Source organism: Silurus meridionalis, chromosome 16, assembly GCF_014805685.1.
Source record: "Silurus meridionalis isolate SWU-2019-XX chromosome 16, ASM1480568v1, whole genome shotgun sequence".
Classification (NCBI taxonomy): domain Eukaryota; kingdom Metazoa; phylum Chordata; class Actinopteri; order Siluriformes; family Siluridae; genus Silurus; species Silurus meridionalis.
This window is the reverse complement of record NC_060899.1, coordinates 10701954-10719585: the sequence shown is the minus strand read 5'-3', so window position 1 is coordinate 10719585 and position 17632 is coordinate 10701954. Positions and strand designations below refer to the sequence as shown.

Genomic DNA, 17632 nt, shown 5'->3' with positions numbered 1-17632 from the left:
ACAAAATCAATAATACAAAAAACCTACATACTAAATTTTGATAGTGTTATATACCAGGAATCAGTTAAATTAATAGAAACCATAGAAACTCTCTTAACCGCCACTGTTTTTTTTGTATCTCAAATGCACCCGTGCTCCATTGGGAAAGATCAGGATCAGAGAAAAACTTGAGGTAGACACTAAATAATGCCTTTTGTTGCCTGTCGTTCCACATGTACATGACCGGGTGACTAATACTACTACAAAATCTTAAATAATTCAACTGTATGAATTATATGCAACTCCATATGCACACAGTTTGCTGTATGCTGACCTGGTGAAGGGGTGCAGAAGCCATGCGTCTTTTTTGTCATCTGTTTGAGTTGGTGTTCTTTTAAGAGTGGTGTCTGAGGAGGTCTCTGACACTGATTGCTGGGAACATCGTCTGATTGCATGTGTTTCTGAAGTGCTACCCTTCAGAGCTGTGCAGAAGTGCTGTTCTGATCAGCTAAGATAGCGACTGATAACACTTTAAGAAATCCATCTCCTCGCATCATTATTGTCTCTTCCTGCCATTCCATGGGCCCAGTGCCTCTTTTCACTTTTCTGCGCAGAAAGAAAATGGAGCGATGGAGGGGAAAAAAAAGTCTTTCCACCTATAATCAGGACAATGATTAATGTCTCCATTGTAGGCATGTGACAGGTACGGCTACATGCACAAAGGCAATTGTCTCCAATTTTGCAGTAGCTTTTGAGAATTCTGCCAGGTAAGGCAAGGGGGGGAGGATGAGAGGCGAGGAGAAGCAATTTGGGCAGGAGGCAGGTGACAATTTGAAGGCTGCATTGACAGGCTCTCTGCTCTGATTGCCAGGATGTTCCACTGTTTGCCTCTCCTCAACGACAAAAGGCGAGAGGGAGGGATGAAGAGCGCTATAATTGTAACCTCAGCAGTTAATAAAAATTCACCCTTTCAGGCCATGGAATCAAAGCTGTTCTATAGTGAATGAACAGACAGGTTGGGGAGGTGGGATAGATTGAGCTTCTTTTTTTTTTCTTCTTCCTTGCTTCTTTTCGCAGTTGTAAAGAAAGATATATAGCGAGGAAAAGAATGAGAGTAAGAGAGCGAGGAACAGAAAAATAACCTGACAAATCAGGCAGTGGCCACCCTACAACCATATTTCAGCAGAGGTGAAAAAACTCACGGGTGTGTGAAGCATGCTGCAGCATGAAGATTCTGTCATTCTGGACCTTTTTCCTGTTTTTTACCTTATTTGATAAGAATGCTTTAGGGGGAATTTACTATGCACAGGTATGGATGAAGAATTCATACCTGACAAAATCATACAGATGCATGAGTTCTTTCTCCTACAGATAATCATTATCTGCAAATGGACTCGTCTAGTCATGAAAATGTCTCAAGGTGTCTCATACTATAGTACATCATCAGAAATCTAAATAAAAAAAAACTATTATACAAATATAACCACAGAATGGTTTAAAAGTAAGAGATATAAGTGATTCATGAAGATACATAAGAGATAATAACCCTTCAGCATGCCACACAAAATAAACATGGCAAGAAAACAAATTTAAATAAGGCATATAATGTCATTTGGGGTCTGTGTGTTTCTGGATTTTATTTACAGTGGTGTGCTTTCTACAAATTTAGCAATGTTAATCAATTTGTGATCCTCATTAATACATACTGGCTTTAATACACTGTAATAATACCACAATGATACCACAATGCCGCTGAATTCTTGAACTGCTTTGTTGATTTTTCTGACAAAATAAGTCATTTGGATCTAAAATTGTCTTTTAATTTCAGCAGTAAAAAAAAAGCCTTTAAGAAGGAATGATTTGGTGGATGTTACAATGTAAATGGTAACACTATCATTCGTCTTTCTTTAATTAATATTTTTTTTTTAAGGTATAGAACTATTCTCAATGTCCTTTTATTGGAAACATATTCAGCCTGATGTTTGCATTCTGGCATTGGTTATTTCCCTTAAAAGCTCTAGTTTTATATCTTACTTATAACATGGCTGTGTAGGCATGCTGTCATCACACTGTGTGACAAGGCAAGTTTTCAGACTCTATCTCCCTCTGCGCTAGCTGAGATCACCCACTTATCCACTCCCACAAACACTTCCACTTTCCAGAAAAAAACCTTTCCCTCAATAAATGTGCATTTTCAGGACTAAAGAAAGAACCATGATTTATAATGATTCGGTGCCTTACTCTGATTACCACAAGCCCTTGTTATGCTGATGAAGGCAAGTAAATATAGTTAATTGTCCGGTGATCAAGGAAGAACATGTTCCCAACCTCACTCTTCTCCTTTACACACTGAGTATGCTATTAAACACATACAGAGAACGCTGATGCATTTCACAGTTTTACTCGGAATAGAAGGAAATGACCAAAGCAGCCCCACTCTGCACCTTGTAGTGGTGAAAACGATCCAATTAAGCAACGGTTTCTTGCAAACCTCATTGTAGGCAATAAATTATTCAGACGAGCAGTCAAGTCACTTGCAGAGATACATAGCTCCAAATTCAGGGCTGATCTGTACTATTTGTGTAACAATAAAGTATAAATGCAGTGTAAAATGTGCTCTGTCACATGTTTGCGTCAATAATTCAACAATAATAAGCTCTAACCAACAGAAAAAAACATGTTGATGCTCAAGGCTGTTGATACAATTTTGGTTTCAATAGTTATTCTCTTCTAATACAAAACCCTACACAATAGATTCTACTTAAAGATAGGGACTTGAGGTAATTAAGGTATTTGAGGTCATTGTAAAAAGACAGGATCAAGGATTAAAAAAAGCAAGAAATGAGGAAAAAATATTTTATTGCTACATACGTTTACTGTTTCATGTCCGCCATACTTGACTCGTATTCTGGGCTCCTGGACCACATCCAAGTTAGTTCCGGTCACCACAAGAGGAGTGTGTCCACTAGAACAAAAACAAACATGGCCAGTTTTACACCTTGAACAGAAAGTTAACTTCCAGCATGTTCTTTACTTTAACTCATAGACCCACCATTAAAAATGTGCTCTCCTGTCAAATGGTGCTGTGAAGATTATAAGCTTGAGAAAAGGTAATGATTAAAAATGCTTTTAACCGGCTTCAGCAGATGTAATCAAACACAACAGATGTGCCTTTGGAAACACCAAAGGAGCAGGAACTACAATGATCCTAGTTTACATTCCGGTGTTGTCCAGGGTTTAATTATAGGCAACAATGCACAGGTTGGAGAAAGAAAGTTGCAGCTTGCACTTTGCAAAATGTCACAAGATATTTCCCAGATCCACTCTATTAGCCGTGCTTGGCTTGAAGTAGAGAACCATATGTTTTTTTTTGTTTTAGCGACGCTCTGATGACATGACTCTGATGGCACAGTGAAAATGCTACAGATGCTCTCCGGCCTGGCATGGTCAGATCTTGACTAATCTGTCTTAACACAGAGAGTATTCAGGGCACTTCCTGAGCAATAGTAATAGTGCTTTTTTCTGTCATTATAGGTGACTGATTTCTATGTAGTATTTGATCTAGCTGCTAACTAAAAAAATAAATGCAGTCAGAGTAGAAAAGCTGAATTAGAGTACAGCAATCATTCATTCATTAGTACTCTGACAGGTAGGTATGTATATATGTGTAAATACACACACACACACACACACACACACACACACACACACACACAGAGTATCCTGTCTATGTCAGATAACAATGAACAATGAATGTGTATATATATATATATATATATATATATATATATATATATATATATATATATATATACACACACACTGTATATAATCATTGTTATCTGACATAGACAGGATACTTAAGGAATGATTAGAGCAAAAATGCAAATGTGTGTAAAAGAATGGAAGCAATTAGCCAGTTGAAAGTAAATTACTGCATTTATGCTGTCACTTAGACATTTCTCTTCACAATCTAACTACCAGTTTATTTTCTTAAAAGCCTGTCCCATATGTTAAAAATGCATTTGTCACTCAAACATCTATTGTACCTTTACAACATACCATGAGATACCATGAAAATAAACTTCCCTGACCAGCTATAGTAAACTCCTCTGGTCCTTAAATATTCAGGTTTGAGTTTGAAGGTGAAGGAGAAGCTGGCGCTCACACATTTTGGGTCATACACTAGCCTCTGCCTAATTTGTTTATCAGCAGGAGAATGAATGTTGGACTCCAACTGTTCAGGACTAAAGGTGAAGAGAGGGCTGTTACATCATTCATAAGTGCATTTATTTTTAGTTCTGTCTCTATCGCTTTGTATATTTTAGACTCATTTGAAAATTAGAACACTATCCTGTATAATGTTTAATGCTTTCCCAACAAATCGATTTACAGTACTTCACAAACAATGCCTGCAGAACATGCTACTAATGCCTTTTTTCTCTAAATGAAAACACCTTTTCTTCTCTCTTTCCCTATCTTCTCTGTGTCCTGGGGTCCTGCTGTAAGGTCTCACACTGAAATTCATTTCCATGCCATCTGCTGCATGCTCACACCTCTGCCACATGTTCTGCGCATCTCCTTCCATGTCCTGTGCAAAACGCTTGTCGGCCGTGCTAATTTCAGACCTGTCAGCCCTGCAGTGGCATATTCAGGGGCAGCCAGCACCAGATGGACACACACACTGAGACCTTTCTATAGTGGCTCCTTTCACTGACATTGATTTCAACTGATCCACAAGAAAAGAAACTTCCACATTTATGTTTTCACTCCTAGGGAGAGGTGCTTAAGACTATTAGGTATATTTATGCACTGTGTGCAGTTGTACAAATCCAGAAGAGGAGACAGACGCTGTTACCTTGCAATGCTCCATTCAGGCTCAATGCGCTGTACAGTTGGATCATCAATGTACTCAAAAGTGAGTTTCTCCTTCACCTGGGCATGATCCACACTTACAGTGATCTGCACTGGGCCCACCCCAGTCAGAGAAGGAGCAGAGTAGCACACAATCTCCATCATGGTCCGCCTGTAGGACAAAATAACACACACATAACTTAAAGGTGATATTGCCATGAGTTACACAAATGCTAATAAGCTATTAGCATGCATTATACCTGCCTACACCATTATTACAATAAGCCTGCTCTCTGTTTCATTTCCTATTTGCAGCTATTATGCATGAGCCGTTCTCCGAGTGATTATTCCTCTCAATGCTTTCGTACACACATAAACACACACTTTTGTTCTCCTGCATTGAACGAAGAGAAAAATTTGACTAAATCTTCAACAGAATCAAGTATAAAACCTTACAGCATTATTATATTGATGACTATTAGTATGTCAGAAGGACTATTTTTCTATATTATCCCACACTAAATGTAAATGTTCGAGTTCATTTTCTTTACCACCACTCTTCAAGCTGCAAGCCAAATTTATATTAATGTGCTCTTACTTTAGTAACTTGCATACAGTCATTGCTTAGTAGATGCTGCACAAAAACAAATTAAAATATGTGTCATTATGGAGATGTTTATTTAGCAGGGTTAGAAATAGTCTCCTGTGCCAAAGCTTCATAACTCAACAATAAACCATTTATTTGACCTTTAGTAAATTGTACATTTAATTGTTGCTTTCCTGTTCAATATGCTCTTTCTTTAAATAGAAAATATAAATAGCAAATATATATTAAAAACTGCAACCACATAAAATATTTCTTTCTGTTTTGCCCTGGATGAGAATGCCAATTTTCTCCAAATCATTATTTTGCTACTCTATTTACATTAAGTTCATTTTTTTCAGTTTTATTTATAACAATTAAGTTGACTTCATCTACATCATTTATTCAAGCAGATAAAACATGATTAGAAATAGCTGGGATTACATTTCTGATATAAACTCTAATCAAAATATAATTTAGGCAATACAAATATATCTTGTAACACAAAATCTTGTGCAAACCAAGATTATTATACAGATATAATCATTTTGACACATTTATCTGGTATATGATACATGATATGAAATGGTCTATAAGGTTATAGTGTGATTGTAATTTAGATGATTGTATTATGGCTGTACAAGAAAACATATATGCATACATACATACATATAGGTAACTATACCACAATTGTGGTCTATTACAGATGTCTGAAAAAGACAAGTTCTTACTCATAGAACTCGCAGGTCTGATTCCCGAACATAACTCTGACACTGCTTCCTGCACCCAGATTCTCTCCAATGATGGTTACCTTAGTGCCCCCTGACTCTGGACCTCGACTGGGTGATAGCCCAGTTACAGATGGTGTCTGGGTTAAAAAGATAAATAGACAGGAAGAACAAGCCAGAGAGAGAGAGAGAGAGAGAGAGAGAGAGAGAGAGAGAGAGAGAGAGAGAGAGAGAGAGAGAGAGAGAGAGAGAGAGAGAGAGAGAGAGAGAGAGAAAGAGAAAACAGGTTTCAAAAAGTTCAGTGATAAAAACACATTTAATTTCCTAATTCTCACCAGATCATGTCACATGACTGCACCAGTGTCACATTTTTGGATTAACAAATATCATTGTCTTTTGTTGTTGTTTGTAGCCTTATATGGCCCTCAGACCCCTCAGCCCACTGCTGTTCAAACCACTGACACGACCGTGGTGGTGGTATCATCAGCAAGAATAATGAGTCAGCATACAGAGAGGAGGTGCAACAGGTAATAGCCTGGTATAGAGCCAACAACATGTCCCTGAACGTTGACAAAACTAAAAAGATGGTTGTTGACTTCAGGAGAGCACAGAGCAGCCATTCTCCACTGATCATTGATGGATCCTCCGTGGAGATCGTCAAGAGCACCAAATTGCTTGGTGTTCATCTGTCAAAGAACTTCACCTGGTCACGCAACACCAGCTCCATTACCAAAAAAGCCCAGCAGCGCCTCTACTTCCTGAGAAGGCTGAAGAAAGCCAATTTCCTTCCCCCATCCTCACCATGTTCTATAGAGGGACCATCGAGAGCATTCTAAACAGCTGCATCACTGCTTGGTGCACATCTCGGATCGCAAGAGCCAACAGAGGATAGTGAGGACAGCCGAGAAGATTATCGGAGTCTCTCTCCCCTCTATCATGGACATTTACACCTCACACTGCATACGCAAAGCTTACAGCATTGTGGACGACCCCACACTCCCCTCACACACACACTCTTCACACTACTGCCATTAGAAAAGAGGTTCTGAAGCATTCAGACCCTCACATCCAGACTGAGCAGACTGTGAATTTCCCCCCAAGCCACCAGGTTCCTCAGTATACAGAACTAAACTGTACAAAACTCTCACACACACACATACACCCAACTGTGTGTAACTGAACTGTTACAACCTGAACTCGAACACACACTCCATACTCATTTTACTTCACTTCATACACATCATGTCTTCAGCACCACCCATATTATATGAATCATATTAGATTGTTTCCGTGCTGTTTTGCACCTCTTAAATGCTACTATTGCTGTTTTTGCACAACATTGTGTTCATGTTTTCAAGTAAACTCTTGTTTATATTTCTCTCTTTTGCACATTGTACTGTATTATGTAATCTATTATACAGTAAGTTTACTGATCGGCACTATTGTGTGGTGTATGTATCTGTCCCACACTTGTCTGGTTGCACTATTTGCACACAATGCACTTGATGTGGTAAGGACAACTTACTTTATTCCTTGGCTCTGGGTTTTGCTATAAAGGCTCTATGTTGTGTGATGTAGCTCTATGTTGTTTTATGTGTCACCAGGGTTCTGGAGAAATGTTGTCTCATTTCACTGTGTACTGCCTCAGCTATATATGGTTGTAATGGCAATAAAAGCTTCTTGACTGTCGTCTTGATGTTTATGATTCTAAAGTTGTCTGCATTGTTCCTATTTTTAAAAAAAAATGAACCATGCATGTGCATTCACCTCCAATACAAATTTTTTTTATTTTTTTATTTCACAGAGTAAAGCCTCCCAAAAGATTGTTCTCAAATCAAAATCAAATTTTCTCTCTTTTGCCAACCAGTGCGATGATACCTCATGCAAGAAAGTTCAGGACACAAATGCTTAAAATCCATGAAAAATATCTTCAAAGCACTTCACTTCCATTTTCCGCCTCCCCCCCTTTCCACAGCGCTACCCTGCATTTTATTTCGCAGACAGAAAATAGCCAGTATGTACAGTCTCTGAATACAAGCAGATGGAGAAATACACAAACACACCACTCCAGGTCTTAAAATAGATGGTGGCTGACTCCCCATGCACAGGGGCGAAAAATACATTAACAGCATTTTCTGCCTCATCTTGTGTTATAAAACAGGTATCCACATAGGAATTCTACTCTGCTGTCCAGCAGCATTATTATACACACGCTCATTTTGTGTGTGACTATGACACGAAAGGTGCAGGTTTCAAAAACCAGGGTGAAGATTGCACATGCTCAGACACACACACACTCACATACTCACACCCAGAGTCTAAGGGACTCCACAAACTCATAATGAAAACGGCTATGATAATAACCGGCAGCTGTTAATTGCTGGGGGGGAGGAGTAATTTTGTGTGTGTGTGTGTGTGTGTGTGTGTGTGTGTGTGTGTGTGTGTGTGTGTGTGTGTGAATGGCAGTGCTTAAGTGTCCCCTCAGGTGCATTTTTGGTGTAGAGGAACATGGCTGCCATCTTGCCTTTAATTCAACTAGCAGCTTTCATTGTCTCCATGTTCGGTGTGCTTTCCCCATGGTGCCACACATTTATAATTGCGCCATACTAAAAACTAATTTGATTATGCTGTCAGGAACTTTGCTTCACAAGCAGGAAGCACAGTTCCTATTCTGCTGAAAAAGCAGTGACAAATTAAGCCTGTAATTTCTAATCTTGTGCAATTTTGGGGGGAATAAAAACAGCTTGTCTGAAGGGTCCACAATCAAAGACTCGATTCAGTTCGGGTGTTTTGCATCAGGATTGCATTAGACACATTTGCTAACTAGTAAATGTGATAAATAATGTCATTATCCATTATGCAAATCAATCAAACAAATGTTTTACAGTGGGAGAGACTAAATGATCTATACACGTGCCATTTATTTGCCTAGTTGTGATTTGGTTGTCTTGGGGATCTTTAAGCAGTTAACATGGTGTATCGTAAAATCGGAAAGCTTGGTGAAACCTACATTATATGAACATTAAATGTTGAAAAGAAAACATTTGTTTGTTATACTCTTCCTCAAAGTGTTACAAAGCACCCACCTCACCGAAAGCTTAATAATCACTTCATTGTTGGTTATTCACATTGCATCATTATTTATGAGCTCCTATAAGCAGAACAATTAAAGCACTACCGAAATAAAAGCAAGTAATAAAATGTTCTTGTTGCATAATTCAGAGGCATGCTGGGAATTGAATCCTTACCACAAAGGAATAGAGCTGGGAAGAACGAGCCTGCAGCTCAGGCTTACACTCTCCCACACAAAGCTGAACAGGACCGGACTTGGTTTCTTCCGGAGCTGTATCCATCTCACACACGATCCTGAAAATTTTGACATCAAATTCACAGCAATTACTGAACTGTATATAAAAAAATATATATTTCCCTAGGGCACTTTTCTATAATGCGCAGGTGTCAGTGTTGGCAGTATGAAAATCCTAGCAGACAAAACTCCTACTCCTCGTGTATGTCAGTGAATGTAAACTTAAATTTGAATATGCTTTGTGGAAAGGCTTAGGTTTTATATTCACTGCAATATTTTACTTCCTGGTAATTCAGATTACATGGTTTTGGAAAACAGGTGTAATGCTAGCTAAATTAGCTTTCTTTGTACAGAAAAACTAACACAAGATTCTTGTGGTATTTAATAAACAGAAGAGACCACAGCAAAACCCCCTTGCTTTCTATTGACATAAATCTGGGGTTTGTACATTTATAGGTAAAAGATCAAATATTTCAACTTCTAGAAGTATGTGTTTTGCATCCTTTCTTTGTACAGGAAGTAAATTACGTAGCAAAAACAACTGAAATACAAGCTGGTGCTTTTACAGTAGCTAAAAAAAGGAAAAAACACATCACAAATCATAACTGTACAAGGTTAAATGTTGTCAGGTCTCTATAATGAATCATGGTGGCAGTTACAAGCCCAGTTCAAAAAACAAGTTCATTTACTGTCAATACCATTGTATTTTTGCCATTGGCTGCTCAATTGCTATGCCACAGCTGTTCAATCAAGAGAAATCGGGCCCCAAAGCAGGAGTGTGCCACATTCTCATAACGTGTGCACCCTGCCGAGTCGTAAATATGACCCCTAACAGAGAGCTGAAGGCCTGTATAAATCAATGTGAGTACCTGCAGCAGATCAATACTATTTTATCATACTCTCTGATCTGATGTCAGCTGTGCAGGCAGGTGGCCAGATCAAATGACATAATAAAATTGTGCCACTCATCGATTGTCACTTGTGAAGAGTAGTAAAGTATGCAATGCCATTATGCTTTGCTTACTGCATGTGGCATGTCTGCTATTGTTACTCTACAGCTTAAGAATACATACATAGTTGTGTAGCTCCACTACGAAACAAACACGATTTCTGTTCCATTCTGAAAGCAGCTCTAAGGAGCTGTTGCATTTACTTTGTGCCAGCCTAAGACAAATGACTGTAGCTGATGGTACTTGGGGTGACGTAATGGTTCTAGAGGATACACAGCGGAGAATTTCTGCTTCGTAGGCTCTTGTATCGTATGTAGCCCCCGTTTTCCTCATTTCCTCTTGACACTCCTCCACAGCGCCATACAAATGAATTCACCGCAGCGCTATCCTACTTGGATTAAACTGCTGTCAGAGGACGACTGACAAATCTCCTCCCTTGTACATCACGCATTTCAATTACAGCTGTTCGGCTTGCTCCTGCCCCTGCGACATGCTGCACCGAGGCACTGGGAAAAAACCAGGCTGGACACACAGACAGGAGCTATTTATAGATCCTCAAGAATAATAATAAAAAAAAAAACAATAGACACAAAGCAAAATAAAATTCTGCACCCAGCGTGCTGTATCCCAGGCTTGGAGTCAAGGCTAACCTTCTACATCTCTAAAGATTTGCTCGGAAATAAGGTCATGGTATAAAAACACTGTCAATTGTAAAGTTCACAGAACGCTGTAATTCACTCAACCTTAAAAGGCCATGGCACGCTGTAGCAGCCCGTGTTGTACATTCAGCATGAGCATCTTCCTACAAATGGCCATGTGTGATCACGCTTCAGAACGTGTAAATAAGACTGCAGTACCCATGGCATAAAGGTGTAGACTGGAGCGAAGGGTGGTGTGCATATACTCAGTAGTCACTAATTAATAGCCTACCTTATTAGCACCAAAAGGCTTTGCCTGCCTGTGCAGCGTCCTAAGCTCTTTGTTAATTTTTTGTGCATTTTGGATCAAAGAGCTGATGAAAATAATAATTTAAAGAAAATAGAGGGTTGAGCCCAAATCCTGAGAGCACGCACCATACTAAAGTAAAATGCATACTGTATCTGTTTATGTGATAGGGCTTGAGCAGGTAATCAATACAATATGATAATAAATTAAATTTCATTTAATTTTCGTCAACATTTTACTCTTGGCTAATACCCACCCACCAGTTATCATGTCTCACCTATCATATCATGTAACATGAGCTCAAAGAAGCCCATTATTGACCAGAGTTGTTATGATTGATAGATTTGATCTCTTGGACTTCCTAGCCACATATGGCTGTGGTTTTAGTGGGATTTAAATCCACGACCTCTGGATGATAGGGCAAATGTTTTTTTTCCCTGTAACACTGCTCAAGTGCCCCAGACTTCACCTATTGATTAATTGGCCCATATTATGTTATGAGGCATGCTCTGGCATGAAGACTCCAGATCAATTACACATTTTTTGGAATAAAATACCCGAGGATGCTATTACAACAAAAAAGAAAAAAACAGGATACCAGTGCATCAGTGTGAAATTGCCTTTAGTGTTTATCTTGACAAAAATGCAGGCTTGAAATGCAGGTAAGAATCTTCCAGTAACCAATGAACCAGTAAAAAAAACATATCCCATGACCTTGCGTGAATTTGGTTTTTCATTCTAAAAAGAAAGTGTACGTCTTATAAGAACTTGATAATATATCAGGTATAAGGTACTTTAATCAAGGTGTATACTAGTATACAGTAACTAATTTGTAGTTAATCTAGTAATGGCATGTTTATTAACTAATCCTTTTGAAGAGTTCAGTAGTAGCATTGTTTAATTTAATTAAAATAATTTAAGAAAGAAAAGGTAAGTTAAAATAAAATTGATATTTGGAATATTTTCAGATTAAAGGTAATAGCATCAACGATGCTATTTTTTTTTTATATTTTTCTGTATTCAGAAAGGGTTTTTGCTGATTGGAGATATTTGCATAAACTTGTAAAAGCTGGTTTAACTAGCCATTCAGCAAACAAGAAAACATAAACAGATGCTGAGTGATTATTGAGGAGTGCGGGAGTGTAAGAATGGGTGGGTAGCAATCTCCCAGCGGAAGGAGACTAGCCAGGTCTGTGTCTGCACTAATTAGCCTTTTTTTCCCCCTCTGCTGGAGATGGCTGCAAATGTAATCTTCAGGATAGCCATCCATTATGAGCTGTTTGTACTGCCTTATTGTAAAAACGTTCCTGTGTGAGGAAAACTGCCAGCAGGTTCAGCAGAGCACAGCAGAACCCCCTGAACATCCCTTATGGAGTGGCTAGCACATCTTTGAGCTATGACAGCTCTAATTGGCTGCTTTGGACTCAGGCTAGTCTGCAAACTATGTTGTCTTCCAGTGTGTTAGTTTTATTTGTAACTGATTCGTTTTTTTAGTCTCTACTGTGCAGTAGGGGTTAATGTAGGACATTGTGTTTTTTCAGTGCATTCTATTTTGAGACAGATCAACGATGAGCTAAACTAGATTTTTTTGTTCCAGTCATGACACGGTTTCATTCAGAAGAAGGATTGGCATTCTGAAAATAACCTGGTTCAAGCAGATCAGCTCAGTGTGGATTCAGGATTTTCTTTGTGGTTATTTGAAGACTCACTGTTCTGCAATGATGTAGCCGTCCTCTTTCGGGGTACACCGCACTCCTGCTACCTGCACGTTATTTTCCATTTCAGCAAAAGACAGACCCAGATTCACCCCACGAATAGTCACCCTGGTGCCTCCTTCTGGAGGCCCAGCTACTGGGGTCACCTGTATGAAAAGAAAAAAAAAGAGAATAAAGCTAATGGCAGATCTAATACAGAATTAATACTTTAATACTATAAAATTTTTACAGCAATATGTTACTACAAACTGTTGAATTTCATGCAAAAAACACTTTTCACATATTCACACACTTGATTGTGTTGAGACCACCCATGGGTACAATCTTATGTAGGATATAAAAGTCTCTAAAAATTTATCAACAAATGACAACGAAAAAAAAGAAATTCTGGAGACCTGCTTGAATAAGATCTGCATGCTGTCGCCAAGGGCGATAAATCAACCATGAGTCCATATCAGTACTTATTGCTGCCCATCTTCTCATAAAATACAATATGGCAGCACAGCATGACCTTGGCTCTGGGGTGGCATGCAGCCTTCTGTGCTGTTAAAACCCCTGAGTGCATCAATCCCTCAGTACTGGCGCTTCTCCAGAAAGGACAGGCAGATGGGAAAGAGTAAGAGATAGAGGTAGAGAGAGGGACGTGTGCACTCAACAGTCCACTACATACACAATCAATAAACCATTAGTGGGCGGGCATGCAAAAGTAGAAGCAATTCAACTACAGTTCTTAGGCCGTGACTGCTCACTGATCTGCAACTAGTCCCGTTCTGTAATCTCACTCAAAGTACCCCGGGAGAACTGAGCCTACACGACCCAGTGGGACTGCGGCAGTGTAGTCTCGATTTAGTGGACATTAATTGTTCAGGATGTAAAGGAAGCACGTCACTGCAACGCTGGAGGGCATGAATACATGAATCTTATATTAGTTCTTGGCCATGAAGCACCTTGAAAAGCAAACATTGTGGATGAAAAGCAAGTGAGAAAGTAACTCTAAATCAGAGTATATCTGCCATGACTACATCTGACTTTAGCCATTTTAGATGAAGAAACACAGAGGCAAGAAGGATGTTTAAGACTTATAGACTGATTTTATTCGGAAGCTGGAGCAGCTTGGGAGAGTAGAGTAAAAATTCCACATCAAACCTCACAGAAGATGAGTCTGTCAGAAAGGAAATAGAGTGCAGTATGTGCTCCAGAGTCTAGACAACAATAGACAATCTATCAGTACAAAATCTGGGAGTGTTCATCACTCAACATGATCAAGAGCTTCCTGCTGTCATGGCAGGAACTTTATTGCAAATGGCTGACCACAAAAACAGTCTATATCTGTGGAGGATCGGAGATTTGGACAGGATAAGATTAGCCTCAGGTGGCTGCGTATTTGATCAGGTTTTTTTTTTTTTGCTGTGTTCAAATGTTCTGCTGCTGGGAAGTGTGTAAACATGCAGTCCTGGATCGCTGTGATAATGGTATAACAGGTGAGATGATCCTAGCTGTATAAAAGCACAATACACATCTTACTCATCCTCTAAAGCAACACATTCGCACCCCACATCGTCACATATCGACGCTGTGGATGTTGCGTCCGACGGCGTCCACATCCGACGCCGAGGGTACCCCTTCGCCGCCAACGCATCGGACGGAAACCCTTCGCGTTGCTTTTCGACGCAGATGGACGGGACCCCATTTGCGGGTTACGGTTAGGGTTTGGGTTAGGGTTAGGGTTCGAGTTAGGGTCAGGGTTAGGGTTTGGGTTAGGGTTAGGGTTAGGGTTACGGTCATCTTCAGAATTTTATGAAATTTTAAAATTAGTCCTATACACTTATTATGATAGATAATAAATTATTAAGTGTATAGGACAGCGATCTGCATTGAAAAGCGAAGCACAGGGGCTCCCATCCATCTCGTCGGCGGCGAAGGGTTTCCCGTCCCTGTACGTCGAAAATCGACGCGAAGAGGGTACCCTCGGCGTCGGATGTGGACGCCGGCGGACGCAACATCCACAGCGTCGATATGTGACGATGTGGGGTGAGAATGCCCTGTCTAAAGCTAAGGCTAATGGGGCTTTCTTGTGTACAGTGTTTACTTTGTTTAAATTTAACCCTGGTGCATTTACCTTTTCAATTCAGTTTATTTAGGCAGATGAAACAGCAGCATTCCCACTTTGGTATGAACCAAACCAACAAATCCGATACATCTGAACTAAACTAAGTCGGCTTTTTAACATAATTCATTTGAGAGATCTGGCCTGAACCAAATCTGAGCCTGGAGACAGAAGTAAACAAACACAGTGTGCTTATGGACATGTTTACCAATTCAAAAGAAATAAAGAATATTAAAAAAAATTTGTTATTATTTCACTATTTATTTTGCACCCGCTTCATGTTCTCTGGGCTCGAGTCATTTGCATAATTTCAGTGTGTGCTTACGAAATGAAAGATTTGTTTACCTTTCTTTTTTTTTCTTTCTTTTTTTTAGCCTAATGTGTACATTTTGCAAATGCTTTATAAGTACACCCTTAGCCCGATCGCCTCAGCTAATGCTTTTTGGGTCGTGCACTTATGCATAATGTGAAATCCTACTTAAACTGCAAACACAAACACCAAAATACCAGTTTGACTCTGATTCAGTCTTGACCAAAAAATAAAAAAATAAAAATAAAAATACATTTACATTTGACATTCACACATGTGGTAGATCTTTTTATCAAAAGCCCCTTACAATTGAGCCGAGCAGGTCAGGGTTAAGGGTCATGCTCAGGAGTCCAATAGCTTCACTGTAGTGCCTGAATGTGAACTTATAATCAGCTTATCAAGAGCCCACAGCTTTGACCTACTGACCAAATTCTGGAACAAACACACTGATCTGAGCGTGACTGGCCAGCCATGACATCCGAAAGTGATTTATCCTACACGGCCCACCATGTCTCCTGCCTGGAAGCTCACACTTTCAACATCTTTATCCTGCTTTGAAGAGGGGACACTGTGATGTTAGACTCGGTAAACGCACATAACCGGCCTACAATGGCACAATCCTCAGAGAGCTTAGCAAGGGGCAGTAGTGTAGTAGTAGCACAGCAATTTCACCCTCATTAACCGTCCCAGTTCTGGCCTGCAGAAAGGAACCAGACTTTCCAACAGCTTCACACACTGAAGGGAGCTGCTTCCCTGGGGCTAACAGAGATAACATACACTCAAATGTATGTGTATGAGTGCTTGACAGCATCTTGCTTTTACACACACACACACACACACACACACACACACAGAGGCCAGTGTGGTGTCTTTACTGTATACACTGGTGTAAAGCACGGCTCGAGTCTCTCTGCTCTCTATGTGTGCATATCCTGTGGCTCTGTTCACAGTGTAATCCTGTTAAGAGGACAGGCGTTGCCCGCCTTACTCCCTTGACTGTCACATTCAAAGAAAGCTAATACACTAGAAAGGAAAAAAAAGTGGCATACTTCCGCTTCTCACACTGGCCAGAGAGGCAGGGGGTTAACTGCATATGCTGGATCAGGCTGTTGATTACAAAATCCTTTATAAACGAGCTGATTTGGCATGTTGTGTGCCTCGCTAGAAGCCAAATTTTATGGTCGAGCCTCTGGGAATTCTTATGCGCCGTAAAAACCGAGCAAAACCGACGCACCAAAGATAACAGCGTGAATTCTACGTGTACGACCATTTATTTGTCTTATTTGTGCTTCCTCAGTGCTTCTACTCATAATTCGGAGAAAGGCTTTTTGTTATGTATCAGCTTTAATATTTTCAACTAGAAGAATGTTGTCCTTGAGCTAAAACTGTGTAGTGTTCCAACAGTGGCAGCTTTTAGCTCCAGACAATGACAAAAATAATGTGTGAGGGAAAAAGAGAGCGAGAGAGAGAGAAACAAAAAGAGAGAGAGAGAGAGAGAGAGAGAGAGAGAGAGAGAGAGAGAGAGAGAGAGAGAGAGAACGTGTGGAAGGAGAGACAGTAGGGTTATAAGGATAGGTATAACATCTGAGCAGCTCCTGAGCTAAATGTGATTTTGACACTCAGAACAAAACACCTGTCTAACAGAAGTAAGTTTTATAACAGTATATATGCAAGCATAAACGCTGGATTTATTTCCGTCCTTTGACAATTCTGTCTCTCTCGCATTGCAGTGTATAATAAGAGTGGTAATAAAGTGTGTGGTGAAGGAATGAAGGTATGATTTGTTACTCCAGCCAGCACGGACTGTTTTATGGTGGCTTGAGCATGTCCCATTTTGCCGCTGGAACACACTTTATAGGCTTGATAAAATTTAGATTATGACTTGTTTCTTGCTGCATAAACGCCAACGCTAAACGCTCTGTCTGTGCTTAACTGCCTTTTAACTGATGGCTGGCAAAGATTAAAATGCAAAAAAAGAAAGAAAGAAAGAAAGAAAGAAAGAAAGAAAGAAAGAAAGAAAGAAAGCAGGCCCTGAGGGTGAATTTCTGTCCAGCTGAAATGTGCAGCAGGAGGAGAGACAGAATGGAGAGAGTGGTGAAGGAAAAGCATTTTGTTTTGGGAGCACTGGGCTTTTTGGATGACTGAGTTCAATTT

At 39.7% G+C, this 17632-nt stretch overlaps 1 protein-coding gene across 1 annotated transcript in view; it reads right to left on the bottom strand.

Moving 5' to 3' along the window:
* The window catches only part of plxna2 (plexin A2), a 205948-nt gene that overhangs the window by 36176 nt on the left and 152140 nt on the right, over positions 1-17632 (bottom strand). The window contains exons 13-17 of the mRNA XM_046869113.1: positions 13056-13207; positions 9393-9510; positions 6148-6284; positions 4838-5005; positions 2851-2944 (exon numbers count right to left, since the gene is read on the bottom strand). Of these exons, the coding sequence (XP_046725069.1) occupies positions 2851-2944; positions 4838-5005; positions 6148-6284; positions 9393-9510; positions 13056-13207 (669 nt within the window). The remainder of the gene's footprint in view (positions 1-2850; positions 2945-4837; positions 5006-6147; positions 6285-9392; positions 9511-13055; positions 13208-17632) is intronic.